The 18,504-nt window shown below is 37.2% G+C and overlaps 1 protein-coding gene across 9 annotated transcripts in view; it reads left to right on the plus strand.

Annotated features, from left to right (window-relative positions):
* The window catches only part of LOC309606433 (protein MFI), a 175,337-nt gene that overhangs the window by 86,245 nt on the left and 70,588 nt on the right, over nt 1-18,504 (plus strand). For 6 of the 9 annotated variants that reach the window (XM_082343530.1, XM_082343538.1, XM_082343532.1 and 3 more), the window contains 3 exons: nt 9,918-10,088; nt 15,988-16,043; nt 18,218-18,344. In XM_082343530.1, the coding sequence (XP_082199656.1) occupies nt 9,918-10,088; nt 15,988-16,043; nt 18,218-18,344 (354 nt within the window). The remainder of the gene's footprint in view (nt 1-9,917; nt 10,089-15,987; nt 16,044-18,217; nt 18,345-18,504) is intronic. The other 3 variants (XM_082343537.1, XM_082343535.1, XM_082343534.1) reach the window with 2 other exon arrangements.

An 18,504-nucleotide genomic window follows, 5' to 3' on the forward strand; every position in this document is an offset into this window, starting at 1 on the left:
ACATGATATCCCTTATATGTGGCATCTAAAAATAATACAAATGAAACTATATACAAAACAGAATCAGACTCACATACATAGAAAACAAATTTATGATTACCTAAGGGGAAAGTGTGGAGAGGGATAATTTAGGAGATGGCATTAACAGATACAAACTACTATACATTAAATAGATAAGAAACAAGGATTTACTGTATAATATAGGGAACTATATTCAATATCTTGTAATAACCTGTAATGGAAAATAATCTGAAAAGTATGTATATATCTGAAAAAAATCATAAAATAAAAGCACTTTATGAGACCTTAAAAAAATGAGAGTTAACACCATAAAATATCCAAAAGTAAGCAAACAAGAAAATCTTAGTGACTTTGTTTCTGGCAAAGATTTCTTAAATAGGACACAGAAGGCATTAAGTATAAAAGAAAAGATTGTTAAATTGCACTTCATCAAAGTTAAAAGCTTTTGCTCTCCTAAGACACTTTTGCAAAAATAAGAATGCAAGTCACAGGAAGAGAACATTTGCAAAATATGTACATGATAAAAGTCTTGTATCTAGAATATGTAAAAAAAAAAAACTCTCAAAATTCAGTGATAAGAATACAACCTAATTTTAAAATGGGCAAAAGATCTGAACACTCTACCAATGAATATACAGATAGCAAAAAAGCACAAGTGAACTAATGACTATCATCATTAGTCATTAGGAAAGTGCAAAACAAAACTGTAATGAGATACCACTGCACAACCACTAGAATGGCTAAAATAGTCTGTCATACCAATTATTGGCATGGATATGGAACAAATGCAAACTGGTACACACACTTTGGAAAACAGTTTGACAGTTTTTTTTTAATTTTACAAGTTACACACATCTACTATTAAATCCAGCCATTCTACTCAGATATCTACCCAAGAGAAATAAAAACATGTCTACAGATAGATTGTAATGCAAGTTCATAGCTGCTTTCTTTCTTTCTTTTTTTTTTTAATTATTATTATTATTATTATTATTATTATTTTTTATTTATGGCTATGTTGGGTCCTCGCCTCTGTGCGAGGGCTCTCCCCAGCCGCGGCAAGCGGGGGCCACTCCTCATCACGGTGCGCCAGCCTCTCACCATCGCGGCCTCTCCCGTTGCGGAGCACAGGCTCCAGACGCGCAGGCTCAGTAATTGTGGCTCACGGGCCCAGCCGCTCCGCGGCATGTGGGATCCTCCCAGACCAGGGCTCGAACCCGTGTCCCCTGCATCGGCAGGCAGACTCCCAACCACTGCGCCACCAGGGAAGCCCAGCTGCTTTATTTCTAATAGACCAAAACCAGAAACAACCCATCAACCCATCAACCCAAATGTCAATGGATAAACAAATTGTGATATATCTACACAAAGGAATACTACTCAGCAGTACAAAGGAATGAATTGTTCATACATAACAACATGGATGAATCTCAAAATAATGATGCTGAATGAAAGCAACCAGTCAAAAAAGAGTACATATTATATGATTTCATTTACATGAAATTCTAGAAAATACAAAGAAATCTAGAATGACACAAAGCAGATGAGTAGTTGTCTGGAGATGCGGGTGGGGGAAAGGAGGGAGGGAAGGATAACAAAGTAGCACAAGGAACTCTGGGGGGGGTGATGGATATGTTTGTTTCTTTTATTACAGTGATTGGTTCACAGGTGTATATTTATGTCAAAACTGTTCAAATTGTACAGCTTAAATACAGTCTACTGTATATCACTTATACCTCACTAAGTTGTAAAAAAAATTTTTAAGAACATGATCAGACAATCAGAAGATCTCCATGGAGTAACCCTTCATCTCCTGTGGTTGCAGGGTGAGTTGGAGGCAATCCAGGGGCAAGTTGAAAGGGTCACAAAGTCATAGGGCTTGCAGTGCAACCAAAAGACCTAGACAGGTCTTGTGCCCTAAGCTAGCTAAGGACATTAGCGGGGAAGAAGTGGAACAGTGAGAACTGGGATGTGGATATTTGGGCAGGCATAGACAAAGCTGAGAACCTCGAGCCTTCAAACTCTCCTGCTGATGGAGGAAACCCTTCCTCCCTGTTTTGAGGAAACCAGCCCTTCTCTGCATAAAGGCCTTTCAGTGACTGTACCTGGCTCAGTTGCCCCACACACTTACGCTGATTCTCCTTAGGATTCCCCCACAACCATTTCCTCAATGCCTCCAGTCCACACTGAGACATATCTCAGGACAGTCCAGACAGAGAGGAACAAGATCTACTCCAGGAGGAGATGACATTTATAAACCAAAAGAGTTTCGAGAATTTAACAATCTGTATTGACAGGAGCTCAGAAGCATGTGTGAATGTGGATTCTAAGGTGTTCAGAAGTTGACCAGGCTGAATTTATTGATATGGCCACACTCACCTGAGATTAGGGATTTAATGTGTTGGCTTGAGTATCCAGAAATAAATGGTGTTTAAGGACTTCCCTGGAGGTCCAGTGGTTAGGACTCTGAGCTTCCACCACAGGGGGCACGGGTTCGATCCCTGGTCAGGGAACTAAGATCCTGCAAGCCACACGGTGCGGCCAAAAAAAACCAAACAACCAAAACAACAACAGAAATGGTGTTTGGTCTGTTAGGTTGGCTAATCAAAGCCTGAATTCAACCAAAGCTCTACAGTTACAAAATGCCTGAACTTCTCTAGTATACTGTAGAAAAGGATTTCTAAAGGCTTGGGGAATGCATATGTTTGTTCCTATTATGTGCAATATGTTTAGCCACCCACTGGCTATAACCGCAGTGGGCCCCAGAGGATATCCTCTTCATCAGGTTATTAAGCAATTAGGGGAGCAGCAGAATTCTTGATGAACTTGTGGTGGCTGTTCTTTGTAGACTGAAGATGACAGTGGGGAAAATTGTGATGGAATTGGCTCCTTTAGTTTACTGGGAATAATGGAACTTTGAAGTGGTAGAAGTCAGGTGGTGACACAAATTGTAGCTAAGCTTCCTCCAGATGTGGTTTCTTTAATGGAGCAAATCAACACCGTCCCTGGCATCTGTTAGGCTGCTTTTGACCTGGCAAATGTGTTCTTTCCTATCCTGATCAGTAAACAAAAAGAGAAGAGTTTGCATTTACATGGAAATAACAGAGTGTATCTTTACATCTTGCTCTCAGAGCCATGTCAGCTTTCCTGCTCTTGTCCCCAGGGGCATGGCATCTCAGTTCCCATAAAACATCATGCCTGTCCTTTACGCTGGTGACCTTATACTAATTGACCATGGTGAGTAGAAAATGACAACTCCCTAGATGACTTAACAAGACAAATACACACTAGAAGGAGGGAGGGAGATAAACTTGGCAAAAAGTTAAGGGTCTGCCACATAGCTGAAGCTTATAGACATTTTGGGATATACTTTCTAAAGTGAGAGACAAGATTCTGTACCTTGCACCTTGAAGACACACAACACTCTCTGGATTTGGGAGGTAAAATATGCCACATTTGAGCATGCTGCTCTAACCCATTTACTAGGTAATTAATAATGCTAGCAGGTGCCAGTGGGACATGGTGTAAGAAAAACCATGGTAGCAGGTTCACAATGTGGTCAAGCTGCCCTACCACTTGGGCTTTATAGCCCAGCGGTCCCAACAGTATTGGAAATGTCTCTGGCACACAGTGAAAGACTGTATGGAGCCTCTAAAGAGCCCTAATAGGAGGATCATAGCACAGACCTCTAGGGTTTAGGAGTAAGGTAGTGCCCATCGCCGTCAAAAACTATTTGAAAATTTGTTCCAGGCTTGCTACTGGGTCCTGGTAGAGACTGGAAGCTTGTCAGTAGGATACCAAGTGCTATGTGATTATGAACTGACCTGGATTTTATCTAATCCATTGAACCGTAAAACAGAGTAGACAGCCTCATTTCAGTATAAAGTAGATGTATATATGAGAATGGGTCTGAGAAGGTCCAGAAGCCCAAAGGTAAGCTGTATGAGCAGGTGGCCCAGACTTCTTCAACACCTACTTATGCTACATTGGCTCCTCTTCATCTCCATACTTCTGGCTTCATGAGGAGTCACTTGTGACATGTTAACAGAGGGAGAGTATATTAGGTCTAATTCACCGTGGATCTGCACAGGATGCTGGCAACATCCAAAAACAGACAGTCACTAGATTACAATCCCTCAACTGGCCCAGAAAATGGTGAAAGGATATTCTCCCAGTGAGCACAACTGAGGGAAGCTCCACTTCATATACAAGGGGGGTTGGGATCTTATTGACTGTGGGCAGTAGCTAAAAGTTTCTCAGCTGATTAGGGACTCGGAAATAAGTTGGAAAACTGGTGATTAGGTCTGGGGAGAGATATACTCAGAACGGGCACTAAATATATTGGCGTCCTTGTGACTGTCCTCCAAAGGGCTCAGATAAGGCAAAAAGCTGTCAGTAGTCAGATGGATAAGATGATCCATCCCGTGGATGTCCGCATTTTCCGCCACTACTCAGTGATTGCCCGAAGGGGCCAGGGTTACAGGGATGGCAATACCATTCATTACGGAATGTCTTATCCATCATCATTTTATTACATACAACATTATCTACAACCAGGAGGCCGATGTACAGCAAAGGAATTGTGGTAATGGGCTCAGAACAACAAAATACACTCATCGTTACCTAGGAACAGCTGGCTTTGACAGAATGGTGGTAAGACTTGCTGAAGCTCAGGTATAGCACCAGCTGGGAGCCATCTAGTAATAAGCCAATGCACATGAATAATAATCTTTTTTATTTCTTCTCTCTTTCCTATGTTTATTTATTCTCAAAACAATCCTCATCCATAATTGAGCTCTGTATTTCTAATTATATGGCCATTTCCATCTCAAACTCAACAGGTCCCAAACTGAATTTCTTATCTTTCACATCATAAAACTGGTTTCTTTTCAGTATTCCTCCTGGCCTCAGTTTATGGCACCATCATTTACCTAGTCATCCAAGCCAGAAATGTAGATGTTGTCCTAGCCTTCTTACCTTTCATAAGCTCTTATGTGTAATCTGTCATTAGGTTCTATTAACTGTGCTTCCAAAATATCTCCCAAGTCTGACATTTCTCTCACTCCCCACTGTAGCATCTCATCATTCTCAACTCTACTTCACCTGCCAAGTCCTTCTAATTGGTCTCTTTGTCTCTAATATCTTCTCCATCTCTATATAAAGACAGAGGTGATTTTTTAAAACATAAATTAAATCACTTCCTTACCTGAAACATGTTAGGGGCTCCCCATCACCTACATCCCACATGATATTCTTTATCCTTAGGTTGCTCTTTTCTAGCTCCAGCTACATGGCAACAAGATCTTCATCTTTTGATACTTGGCTCAAATATCTCCTTCCGAAGCCTTCCCTGACATACCTAGGCATAGTTAAGCACTTCCTTTTGATGTGCCCCATAGATCTTTTATATACTCAATTGTCATGTTTTTGCAATTATCTGTATATTTGTCTGCCATCTCCACTAGGACTTTTAGTGCCTAAAGAACAGAGATTCTGTGCTATTTCTTAATTAGCAGTGGGCCTCAGACACAGTAGATGCTTAATGAATATATGTTGCTTGCTTGCTGAATGAATGAATGCATTAATCCTTATGGCTGAGTGTTGTTTCCTTTTTGTAAGGTTGCAGGGGATGAATGAGAAATTTTATTTTGTGTGCTTTGGTAATTGATGGCATTTAAACCCTTCCATTTGACTGTTGCTGAGAATCAACAGTTAACAAAATCAACAAAACCTTGATTTTTTTTAACCTCTGTCTTACTGAAAGAATTCTGATTTTCACATCTGTTCCTTTCCTGTGTACCTAGAGATCTTAGCTCTCCTTAACCTCATTTCCAATTTCAACCTTTGTTCTTACTAGGTCTTTGCATTTAAACTTCTCTCCCTGTCGTGATATTTAGAAAAAGTTTAATTTAAAATTTTAAACATTAAATTTTTTAGTTTAGAAAAAATATGAGAACATTTTAAAGTGAATATATTGCAATATTATTTATAAAGTCAAATTTTATATTGTATTTGTTTTCTTTTTAAAATACCACTCTATTTATAAAACAAGTTATGAGTATTATAAAGCAATCTTTATTTCTGATCACTACTGTATTTGAAATTCTGTTCATACTTGCTAACTTGTTTTATGACTATTATAGACCACTTAATAGTGACTAATTTTTAAAGAGTTCAAAACAGAATTACATTATTGAAATAAGTTTTATAATTCTCTTTAAGCAAAGTATGAGAGCAAAAATAGATATTCTCTATTCCCTGAACATAATAGGCACCCATGTTTTAAATGAATGAATGAACAAATGATGGTACCCATTGGCCCAGATTTATTAATTAATTCTCATGCCATAACAAAAATGCATTTAGAAATCAAAAATGCTGGAAGGCTGGGGGTGAATGCCTTTTTTATGAATTCCTCCGTGTTTTACCTTCCCAAATATACAAACACCTAAGATTAGAGCTGGAAACCTGGATGCTGTTCCTTTTTTTTTAATCTCATGGATTATGTCCATTTAAAGTCTGACAAAGCAGAAACTTCATGAGTGCAGGGACATATCTCGTCACTGTCATATTTCTTGCCACAGGATTATATAAGCCTTCTTTTATTGAATGTTTACTATGTGCTAGTCTTTGTCCTAAATGCTTTACAGGGATTTACACTTCTAAACCTCTCAAGAAAGCTAGGAGGAAGTAGTGGGTTTTTTTGAAGTATAATTGATTTACAATATTATATTAGTTTCAAGTGTACAACATAGTGATTCAATATTTTTTAAGATTATACTCCATTGAATGTTATTATAAAACAATGGCTATATTTTCCTGTACTGTACAATATATCCTTGTTGCTTATCTATTTTATACATAGTAGTTTGTCTCTCTTAATCCCCTACCCCTATGTTGCCCCTCCCCCTTCCCTCTCCTCACTGGTAACCTACTAGTTTGTTCTCTATATCTGTGGGTCTGTTTCTCTTTTGTTATACACATTCACTTGTTTTAGTTTTTAGATTCCACATATAAGTGATAACATAGAGTATTTGTCTTTCTCTGTCTGACTTATTTCACTTAGCATAATACTCTTTAGGTCCATTCATGTTTTTGCAAACAGTAGAATTTCATTCTTTTTTATGGCTAATATTGCATTGTATATATATATATACCACATCTTCTTTATCCATTCATTTGTTGATGGACACTTAAGTTGCTTCCATATCTTGGCTATTGTAAATAACCCTGCTATGAACATTGGGATGCATGTATCTTTTCAAATTAGTGTTTTCATTTTCCTTGGATTATATATACCCAGCAGTGGAATTGCTGGATCATATGGTAGTTCTATTTTTAGTTTTCTGAGGAACCTCTATATTGTTTTCCATAGTGGCTGCACCAATTTACATTTGTACAAGTGTTCCCTTTTCTCCATATCCCCACCAAAATTAGTTATTTGTAGACTTTTTGATCAACATTCTGACAGGTGTGAGGTGATATCTCATCGTGGTTTTGATTTACATTTCTCGAATGATTAGCGATGTTGAGCATCTTTTCATGTGCCACCTGTATGTCTTCTTTGGAAAAATATCTATTCAGATCTTCTGTTCATTTTTTAAATTGCATTGTTTGGTTTTTTGATATTGAGTTGTATGAGCTGTTTATATATTTTGGATATTAATCCCTTATCAGTCATATTATTTGCAAATATTTTCTCCCATTCAGTAGGTTGCCTTTTCATTTTGTTGATAGTTTCCTTTGCTGTGGAAAGATTTTAAGTTTAATTAAGTCCCATTTGTTTATTTTTGACTTTATGTCTTTTGCCTTAGGAGACATATCCAAAAAAATTGCTATAACTTATGTAAAATCACATCTAAAAGAATAAAATACGTGGAGATAAACTTAACCAAGGAGGTGAAGACCTATACTCTAAAAACTGTAAAACACTGATGAAGGAATTTGAAAATGATACAAAAAAATGGAAAGATATACCATGTTCTTGGATTGGAAGAATTAGTATTGTTAAAATGACCATACTACCCAAAGCAATCTACAGATTTAATGCAATCTCTATCAAAATACCCAGGACATTTTCCCCAGAACTAGCACAAATAATCCTAAATTTATATGGAACCACAAAAGACCCCGAACTGCCAAAGCAATCTTGAGAAAGAAGAACAGAGCTGGAGGTATCACTCTCCCAGACTTCAAACTATACTACAAGTCTACAGTAATCAAAACAGTATGGTACTAGCACAAAAACAGACACATAGATGGATGGAACAGAATAGAGTGCCCAGAAATAAACCCACACACTTACAGTCAATTAACCCACAACAAAGGAGGCAAGAATGTACAATGGAGAAAAGACAGTCTTTTCAGTAAGTGGTGCTGGGAAAACTGGACAGCTCCATGTAAAAGAATGAGATTAGAATATTTCCTCACACCATACACAAAAATGAACTCAAAATGGATTGAAGACCTAAATGTAAGATCTAAAACCATAAAACTCCTAGAAGATAACATAGGCAGAGGTGGTAGTATTATGATCACCATTTGAAGGAAGAGGACACATGCCCAGAAAGGCTAGCTTATTTGGTAAAGATTATATAGCTAGTAAATTATAGAAGCAAGATTCAAAGCCAGGTAGTTTGATACCAGTCCTTGCTCTACACCACGTCTAAGCCACTTCCAATAAATGTGTCAAATTAATAAATTAATACAAAATTTCAGAATAGGTTAACCTTTAAAAAGGAATACCAATGTAGACCTTAAAATGGAAAACAAACAAACAAAAAAAAAACCCCACTATATTTTAATATTCCTGGTACTAACTTCTCTCTACTCAGCTCATGTTCAGTGGATGCATTCATTTATGTGCTTAGACTAATATAAGATAGAACAGTGTTGCCAAAGGAGTCTGGACTTGGAGTCAGATTTGAATACTGGCTCTGATATATACATGTTTACTACTTACATGATCTTGAACAATTTCTTAACTTTTCCAAGTCTTAATTTTCTCGTTCATAAAATGGGAATAAAAATAACTGACAAAAAAACTAAAAAGCGGGGCTTCCCTGGTGGCACAGTGGTTGAGAATCTGCCTGCTAATGCAGGGGACACGGGTTCGAGCCCTGGTCTGGGAAGATCCCACATGCCGCGGAGCGACTAGGCCCGTGAGCCACAATTGCTGAGCCTGCGCGTCTGGAGCCTGTGCTCCTCAACAAGAGAGGCCGCGATAGTGAGAGGTCCATGCACCGCGATGAAGAGTGGCCCCCGCTTGCCGCAACTAGAGAAAGCCCTCGCACAGAAACGAAGACCCAACACAGCCATAAATAAATACATAAATAAATAAATAATTTTTAAAAAAGAAACAAAAACTAAAAAGCTATCTTTTTAAAGAGAATTAAAAATAATGTATAAAAAGTACCTGACACAAAAGAAGATGTTAATATCACTCTTCCTTTTACCTCTTACTCTCTTTCCTTTTTCCCCTTCCCTTCTCACATCCTATCTGCCATTAGCCACATGACTTTGTAAAGGTCACTCTTCCAGTATTTATTGCATCACCTATGAAACAATTGGGGTAGTAATCTCCAAGATCCTTTGACTCTATAATTCTATGATGCAGTGATTTAATACTTAGCTTTTCTTTGTATCACAACAGTACAACTTACTGAGAGGTGATTTTGAAATGAGGCTTCTCTGGTTAGTGTGGCTGATTAAGTTCCTTTGTTTTTTCCAGACGATGCCATCACATACAACTTGGCTTAGCAGTATTTGAATTAAATAGGATGAAAACTTGGTTTACTATGTAAATAGTTTCACAGCAATAATATACAGATTAACTGCGTCCACTAGCAGTCACATATTTCAAAGGATTTACATCTCCCTTCCTTTCCTCTATGTAGGTACTACACAGGAACCCTGGAGGCTAAGTCAACAAATCATGAAACTCTAGGTTTAATTCACACAGCAACAAAAGGGCTAATAAAAGCTTTCGAAGATGGTGGAATAGATTCTGTGATGGAATGGGAAGTGGATGAAGTGCTGAACTGGACAAACACACTCAACTTTGATGAGTAAATACATGTTGCTATTCTTGGGGAGCGAGGGCAGGCATCAGGTATTTTTCTTTCTAATATTTCCTACTCTCATGTTGAATCTTCAAAAAAAAACTTGAATATTTATTATCTGTCTAGAAAGAAAATAAGAGGAAATGAGGAAGAAAGATAAAAAAGGGATAATCTAAAAGTAGAGAAAAGAAAAATAGATTTGTGTGTTCTTTATTAACAGACTTTATTCTTATGCCTTAGTCTAAGTCTGCTTTACTTCTTACTTTGGGATATAGAAACAAGGCTAAGAACATGAAATTAATAATATAAAGAATTTCCTCAGCCTGTATTCACCAATCTTCCTGTGTGGGACATTAAAAAATAATAATTTTTCAGTGACCTACTTCGGCCCTTGAAAAACATTTTTAGCCTATTTTGTGTGATGGAAATTAAAAAATACTTCATATAGCTATCAGGGCAATGCAAATCAAAACCACAATAATATCCTATTTCATACCCACAAAGATAGGTATAATTAAAAAGACATATGGTACCAGTGTTGGCAAGGATGTGGAGAAATTGGAGCCCTTATATACTGCTAGTGGGAATGTACAATGGTATAGCCATTTTGGAAAACAATCCAGCAGTTCCTCAAATGGTTAAACATAGAGTTGCCATACAAGCCAGCATTTCTACTCCTCAGTATATACACAAGAGAAATGAAAACACATGTCCATAAAAACTTGTACATGAATATTCATAACATCATTATTCATAATAACAAAGAATTAGAAACAATCTATTCATCAGCTGATGACTAAAATGTGATATATCCATACAATGGAATATTATTTGGCAATAAAAAGAAATGCTGATCATGCTACAACACTGATGAACCTTCTTAGTAAAAGAAGCCAGTCACAAAGGACCACATATTGTATGGCTCCATTTATATGAAATGTCCAGAATAGGCAAATTATATAGAGACAGAAAGTAGATTAGTGGTTGCCTAAGGCTTAGAGATTTGTGGGGACTGGGAAGTGATGGCTAAGGGGTATGAAGTTTCTTTTTGGAGTAATGAAATGTCCTAAAATTGATTGTGGTGATGGATGCACAACTCTGTGAATACACTAAAAAGCCATTGAATTGTACACTTTAAATGGGCAAATTTTATGGGATGTTAATTATATCTCAATAAAGCTTTAAAAATATTCACTATTTACTCAGCTACAATAAAGAATGTGAATACTGCATGGATGAAGAGGAAGGAAAAATAAAACAAAGATGGTGTAAGTAAAGAAACATAAGAAAAAGGAAGACATTTGGAAGAGGGAGATAAGAACATGAAATAGGAAAAATTAGGTTGACCGCCATTGAAAAATAGACCAGAAAAAAGAGGTCAGAGGAAGCAGAGAAGAGAACAATGAGAAAAGGAAAGATAAGGGAAACAAAGAAAAAAGGGAAAGAATGACTAAGAAAAAAGGAAAATGAGAAAAAAAGAATAATAGAAAAAAAAGATAATTATGGGAAGAATATATTAAAATAAAAATTAAAAAGGAAAGATAAGAAGGAATAAAGAGCTAATCACCCATAGTAGATGTGCTAAAATATTTTTTAATAAATAGTGAAAAGATTTTATGACTCAATAACCCCAATATCTTGTCCAGACCATAGTACTGGGATTCCTTATAGACAGTACATTTGTGGTTTCTGAGACACTGAATAAATACAGATGGTAATAATGATGGAAGAAATGACATCCAAAGAAAGGAGTCATAATGCTATACTTTTTCCTTTCCTAAGAGGGTAAAGAAAGGAGAGAGAGGTAGGGGAGGTCCATTTTGAATGAGCTTATGAGGGCAGGATAGAGAATTCTCTCAGGCAAGCTTTTGAAATCCTGCTCTGCCTTTCCCTTATACAGTTGGCTAATTCAGCAAAGGGACAGCTAGCTTCAGTGAAAGATTACAAAATAATCCACACCCAGTATCCTATATTCTATCACTACTGGAACACAAAAGAATAAAACAATTGAGTTCAAAGGGAAGAAATAAACGAGCATCTCAATCTACACAAGACTTTCCCCACTATCATCCCCTAACACCCTTCTCTGTAGGTGAAGAAGATTCCTAATTGCTTCCCTTCATGGAGAAAAGGATAAAAACAGAATAAACCAGGAAGACTTGAAGTGGTTTTTGGTATCATATACTCTATATGGAGTGGGAAAAATACATCTAGCTTTGATATGGTGAGACCTAAATAGACATTTCTCCAAAGAAGATATACAGATTGCCAACAAACACATGAAAGGATGCTCAACATCACTAATTATCAGAGAAATGCAAATCAAAACCACAATGAGGTATCACCTCACACCGGTCAGAATGGCCATCATCAAAAAATCTACAAACAATAAATACTGGAGAGGGTGTGGAGAAAAGGGAACCCTCTTGCACTGTTGGTGGGAATGTAAATTGATACAGCCACTATGGAGAACAGTATGGAGATTCCTTAAAAAACTAAAAGTAGAACTACCATATGACCCAGCAATCCCACTACTGAGAAAACCGTAATTCAAAAAAGAGACATGTACCCCAATGTTCATTGCAGCACTATTTACAATAGCCAGGACCTGGAACCAACCTACGTGTCCATCGACAGATGAATGGATAAGGAAGATGTGGCACATATATACAATGGAATATTAGCCATAAAAAGAAACGAAATTGAGTTATTTGCAGTGAGGTGGATGGACCTAGAGTCTGTCATACAGAGTGAAGTAAGTCAGAAAGAGAAAAACAAATACTGCATGTTAACACATATATATGGAATCTAAAAAAATGGTTCTGATGAACCTAGGGGCAGGACAGGAATAAAGATGCAGACATAGAGAATGGACTTGAGGACACGGGGAGGGGGAAGAGTAAGCTAGGACGAAGTGAGAGAGTAGCACTGACATAGATACACTACCAAACGTAAAATAGATAGCTAGTGGGAAGCAGCTGCATAGCACAGGGAGATCAGTTCGGTGCTTTGTGACCACCTGAGGGGGGGATAGGGAGGGTGGGAGGGAGGTGCAAGAGGGAGGATATATGGGGATATATGTATACATATAGCTGATTCACTTTGTTATACAGCAGAAACTAACACAACATTGTAAAGCAATTGTACTCCAATAAAGATGTAAATAAATAAATAAAAATAAAATAAATAAAAATGCAGATACCTCATGTTTCCAAATTATGTACAACCTCTATCAGTTCGTTCTCTGACTTGAGCATAATTTGGCACCCACTTGGAATTGTTAGAAAGCAAGTTTTTCTACTGATCTCTAGACAACAAAAATTTCAAATGGAATCCAGCATGATTATTTGGGAATATTTCAGTAGTATTACTGACCACAGCCTACTGATTATCTCAGGCAAGACAAGAATTTGCAAAGACCTTCCCCTAGCTGAGAGCAGACATTAGGAGAGCACCTTCTTCCCAGTGTATTTATGGTCTCCACAGTCTACTTTCCTCTTAGATCTTTGTAGTTGTCTAGATATTTGTAACTGGCTTTATAATACCTTATTTGATGAGAATTTCAAAGTCATTTTTCCCTTCAGAAGAATTGGTAGCCACTAATTCCTTGGAGAGTATCCTTCAAAATCTATAGACAGTTTTTGATAGTTGGACCATTAGAATGACATACATGTGTTGAACACTGATATTGAGTGATACAATCCAGTTTCTTCCCAAAGGCTTCTGTGCTAGCCCCTTGTTATGACAGGTGAATGCTCTCCTGGGAAGAAACCATGTACATCTTCAGATGCACAGGGCAACAATATCAATTGAGTACAATATTATTATAATTTTGAAGAATGGATTGGATAGAGCCAACTTCACTCTTGGACTCAAGGACACTGATGAGTACTGCTGCAAATTCTGTAGTATCCAGAGATACATTGCTGCAGGTGCTTAGAACATAAAGCAATGCCTGCATTGCTGTTACTGAGTCACTTACAATGCCACGGAGTGGCTACTCTGCCTACTGCTGGCATTCATCCTGATGCATTTTCAGGGGTGTATTCTCTAGCGAGATGGATGTTTCTCTTCCAGGAGCTTCATATTTTTCAAACTGCAAGTGAAATTTAACATAACCCATTAAGTCGTCAGCAGCTGGGATATCTTAAATAATTTCCTGATGTTCTATTAACCCTGTTGGTGAGAGCTCTCAGTGGGTAGTTTCTATGTCTGAAGCTGCCCCTTTGATTTCTAAGACAGGTAGTTATGTTGCCTCTCTGGCTAGGGACTTTCCCCAGGCCATTAAGATGTTAAATTTATACTCCTGAGGGATCCACGGTAGAGTCCACATATACTTTACTCTGCTAGTATCTAAAAAAAATTTCAAAAATTTCTTAGAAAGACAGATCAGCTCTATTATATAAACAGCATGATAAGGCTATAATCAGATTGTTGCTTCTATGTGTAAAGCTTTGATTTCTCTTTGGCTACTGCTGTCATGTTCCTGATGAGAAGTTCTTTTTTAACAATTGAATAAATTCATATCCTGATCTCAGGTAAAGCAGGGTCAGTGATCAACCTTAAATATGGCATAAGTTTTTGCCCCAGACTGTCAGGGTGTAGCATACAATTGATCAAAGGTCCTTTATCTTGGTGCCTTGAAGGTGGAATGAAAATCTTTCAGTATGTAAATCTAAGGAAGCAGGGTTATTGACACCCACTATTCATAGTGCTCCTGAGCAACCACTGAAAGCACAAAGTCTGCCTAAATTTAAGGTTAAGCCAGATTGAACTGTCAACTAAGAGGTCCTGGAAAGGGTTTAAACCACCTACTGTTATCTTGCATCTTTTCATTTAACAGTGACCCAGCACTATCTCATTTAAGGCCACAGAATAAAGTTCTTGGAGCAACAAGAGGTAGCAGTAACAAGAACGAGCTGACTTAGACACAGTATTTTATTACAATTAAACACCATTGCATAATATATACCTTCTTATAACAAAAAATTCAGGAATACAAAGTTAACAAAAGTAAAAATAATTCAAATGAAAATCAGTGTTTCCTGAATTATGTGACAATTCTAATCCTCCTCCTTTCTCAGCCAGCTTCCTTTTAGCACCTGCTGTGATCAACTCCTTACCTGATTTCTTGGGTACAGTTGTAAGAAAGGAGGCTTGGGAAAGGGGGATACAGAGATCAAAATGTGATGCAATAAGTCACAGGAAACCTGGGCCTTGGAGCTTTCTCTCATCTTCGTAGTTCATCATACTTGTCCTTCCCTATCTACCTCTTCTCGGGCTACATCTGTCTCCCTATTTCAGTCTCTGTTTAGGGAACTGAAGTGGCAACTGCATGTACCCTGCTTAAATATGATCTCATGTTTACTGGACACAGCAAAGGCAGCACCATTTCTCTAATAAGATCATAAACCAAATGATTTAAATTTATATGTCAGAGACAGTAGGTCTGGCAATCCAGAACCAAGGAGAAGGTTTTGTTGCTGTAGTTTTCCCATAACTTTTTTCCTCTCAGAGTTTTCCATTCGTACTTTTAATTTAGAAGTTAACTAACATCTTAGTTGTCCCTCAGTTGAGGATATGATCTAGCAGGAATGGAACAGGATAAAATGAGGAGACATGTGCTGGTGAGAGGCCAAAGGGCACCAATGTGGTAGATGGTGGGCACCATTTTTATACCTCCTCCAACTCCTTGTCCTATGGGTTGCCTTAGGTGCATGAGAGCTACTTGGAGGTGGGAAAGTCAAGAAATTAAACATTTGGACTAGTGAATATGTCACCATTAATCTAAGATTTCATAGATAAAGTAGAATTTTAGAAGTAGTCTAAGTATGTACTAATGAATCAATTTATTACTTACTAATAAATCAATTTAATTTAATGAATGTCTATGTAATGTGCTTAGGTACATTGCCAACTGGAAGGAAATTGCTACAAGCAACTCTTCAGCTAACTTCAAAAGTAGGTGATTTTTTTTAGCAATAATGGGAAATTCTTATAAACAAAAACAATACTTTCCAGACATGTACACATTTCTAAGCACCTAACAAACACTTTAGCACTCTGCACAGTATATAGACATAAATAAATTTGCCAAGTCATTTTTGCCTTTATATATAAAATTGTTATTTGGGAATAGAAGGAAAATTTCTATTTTATTTAGAGTTGGATAAAATGTTTTTTTTAAAAAAATGAATCCTTTTAAAATGTTGCATATCATGTTTCAGTAATAATTTTTAATGAGCAAACTTCACTTGGCAAAATAAATGCTATTCCAGAAGTATCAATAATTCTAACATAGCTAAAGCCTAATTACAGTTTTCATATAATCTGAGTGTATGAGTTCTGTCCCACTGTCATCTGTGATTGGCAGTAAAACAAAGAGGTTATAATTATGGAGTGCTGATTCATAACTGCCTGTTTTTGATTTTGGGCTCTACTGTTTACTGTCTGTATGATCTTGGGCCAGTTACTTGGTCCGTTTCCTCATCTGTAAAGTGAAAATAACAATAGTACCTAGCTCATATATTGTTGTGAGGTAATAAGAGATAATATATGTAAAGAGCATAGAATAGTGCTTGGCACATAGTATGTACTCTATAAGTGTTAGCTATTATTGGCTTTAACCTATCCACTTATTTCCAACTCATGGCCACCACCACAGTCCCAGTTGCCATCATCCCTCTGCAGGCTTCTGCAACGGTCTCTAAACTTATACTCCTCCGGTCCATTCCCCACACAACAGATAGTGATCTACAAATTTAAATCAGCATAATTAAAACAAAACACTTATTTAACAAACTCCTCTTTAGCAATTACCATGTGGAAGTGCTGTCTTAGAGTGTTTTATAAAATTGATTCATTTGATCTTCAGAACAACCCAACGAGACAGGTTCTATTATCTACATTTTACAGACAAGCAAAGAGATGCCAAGTTACTTGCTCAAGGTCAGTTCCTGTGAGGGCCAGGATTTGAATTGAGACTAGGTAGCTCTAGAACCCATACTCTTAACGATGACTACCCCTGATGCGTCTTATAGTTTTCCACTGCACTTGGAATAAAACCCTAACTTTATCATGGCACTCTGGCTCTGGTCTAGCTTTCCACCCTTATCATGTCCCACTCTCTCCCTCTGGCTCACAACCCAGCATCACTGGCATCTAGCCTGGTCCTCAAACACACTCTGTGGTTTCCACTTCGGGGGTTTAATGCAGTGGATGGCCTTCTGGAGAACAGGTTTAGGCAACTGTCATCACTTGAGGGCAGGAAGTTATTTGTTTTGTTTGCTACTGAGTTCCCAATGTGTAGAACATAGTAGAGTCTCAATGGCAGGAATTTTGTACTTGAAAGGAATGTCAAGTACAAAAACGGAAGCAGATAATATAAATTACTGAGCTAAAAGAGATTATTGTGAAAAGAAGGAAAGATATAGCATGGTAATTGGAAGGAGCATAAGAGCAAGTGAAAATTATTTTAAGTAATGGAGATCTGCATCATAACTGAAGGCAGTAGAAGGTGATATATTGAAGATGCTGGCATTGAAAAGAGGACGGAATGTGTGCCACTTCTTCAAGAAGCATGAGGAAATCAAATCCAGAATTTGGAAACTTTAGCTCTAGGGACAGAAAAGGCTTCTCTTCGTTTGTGAATAAAGAACTGTTAGCTAATAGTTAATTGTGGAGTACTAACTAAATGCCAAGTTCTTTACATGCACCATCACACTTAGTTCTCACAAAAATATGCTGAGGCATGTGCTATTATTATCCCCATCTATCCCCTTTATAGATGAGGACATTGAGACAAAGGTTAAATAACTTGCTTCAAATTACAGAGCTAGCAAAAAAAAAAAAAAAAAAAAAAATTACAGAGCTAGTTAGTAGTAGGTTAAACCTCAAACCCAGATCCTACAGAGCCTTTTGTAAAAATGGACAATAAAATATGGTAGTGAAAAGTAGGATGATCTCAGAAATTAGGGACATTTATTGTTTCGGTTAAATAGGATATAAAGATATCTGCTCTAAGAGTGGTGAGAAGGAATGTGGAATAGACCTTACCTGGAATGCAGTAGCATATTGAATAAGTCTATATCCTCTCATATCTCGCATCTTTCTAAATATTTGTCATTCCTCTCTAGGTTTCAGGTTTGAGCAAGCACAGGAAAAAAAATATGACTATAAAGATATATTGGAAGAGGAAATGGGAACACAAGAAGATACTTCATTTGACAGTATTTATGAAGGACCAACTTTTACTAGACTAAGGTCTGATTCCACTTATGGAATATAATTATAACTATATAAAAAATATAAAAAAATATAATTATAAACTATAATTTCTTTTCTGAGCTTTAACCCTTCAAGCCCTGATTCCATCAGAGATAGTTTATTCTGGCTGGAATGACTTGTATATTCTTGGCACAGA

The sequence above is a fragment of the Balaenoptera borealis genome, assembly GCF_965194805.1.
Source record: "Balaenoptera borealis genome assembly, chromosome: 11".
NCBI lineage: Eukaryota > Metazoa > Chordata > Mammalia > Artiodactyla > Balaenopteridae > Balaenoptera > Balaenoptera borealis.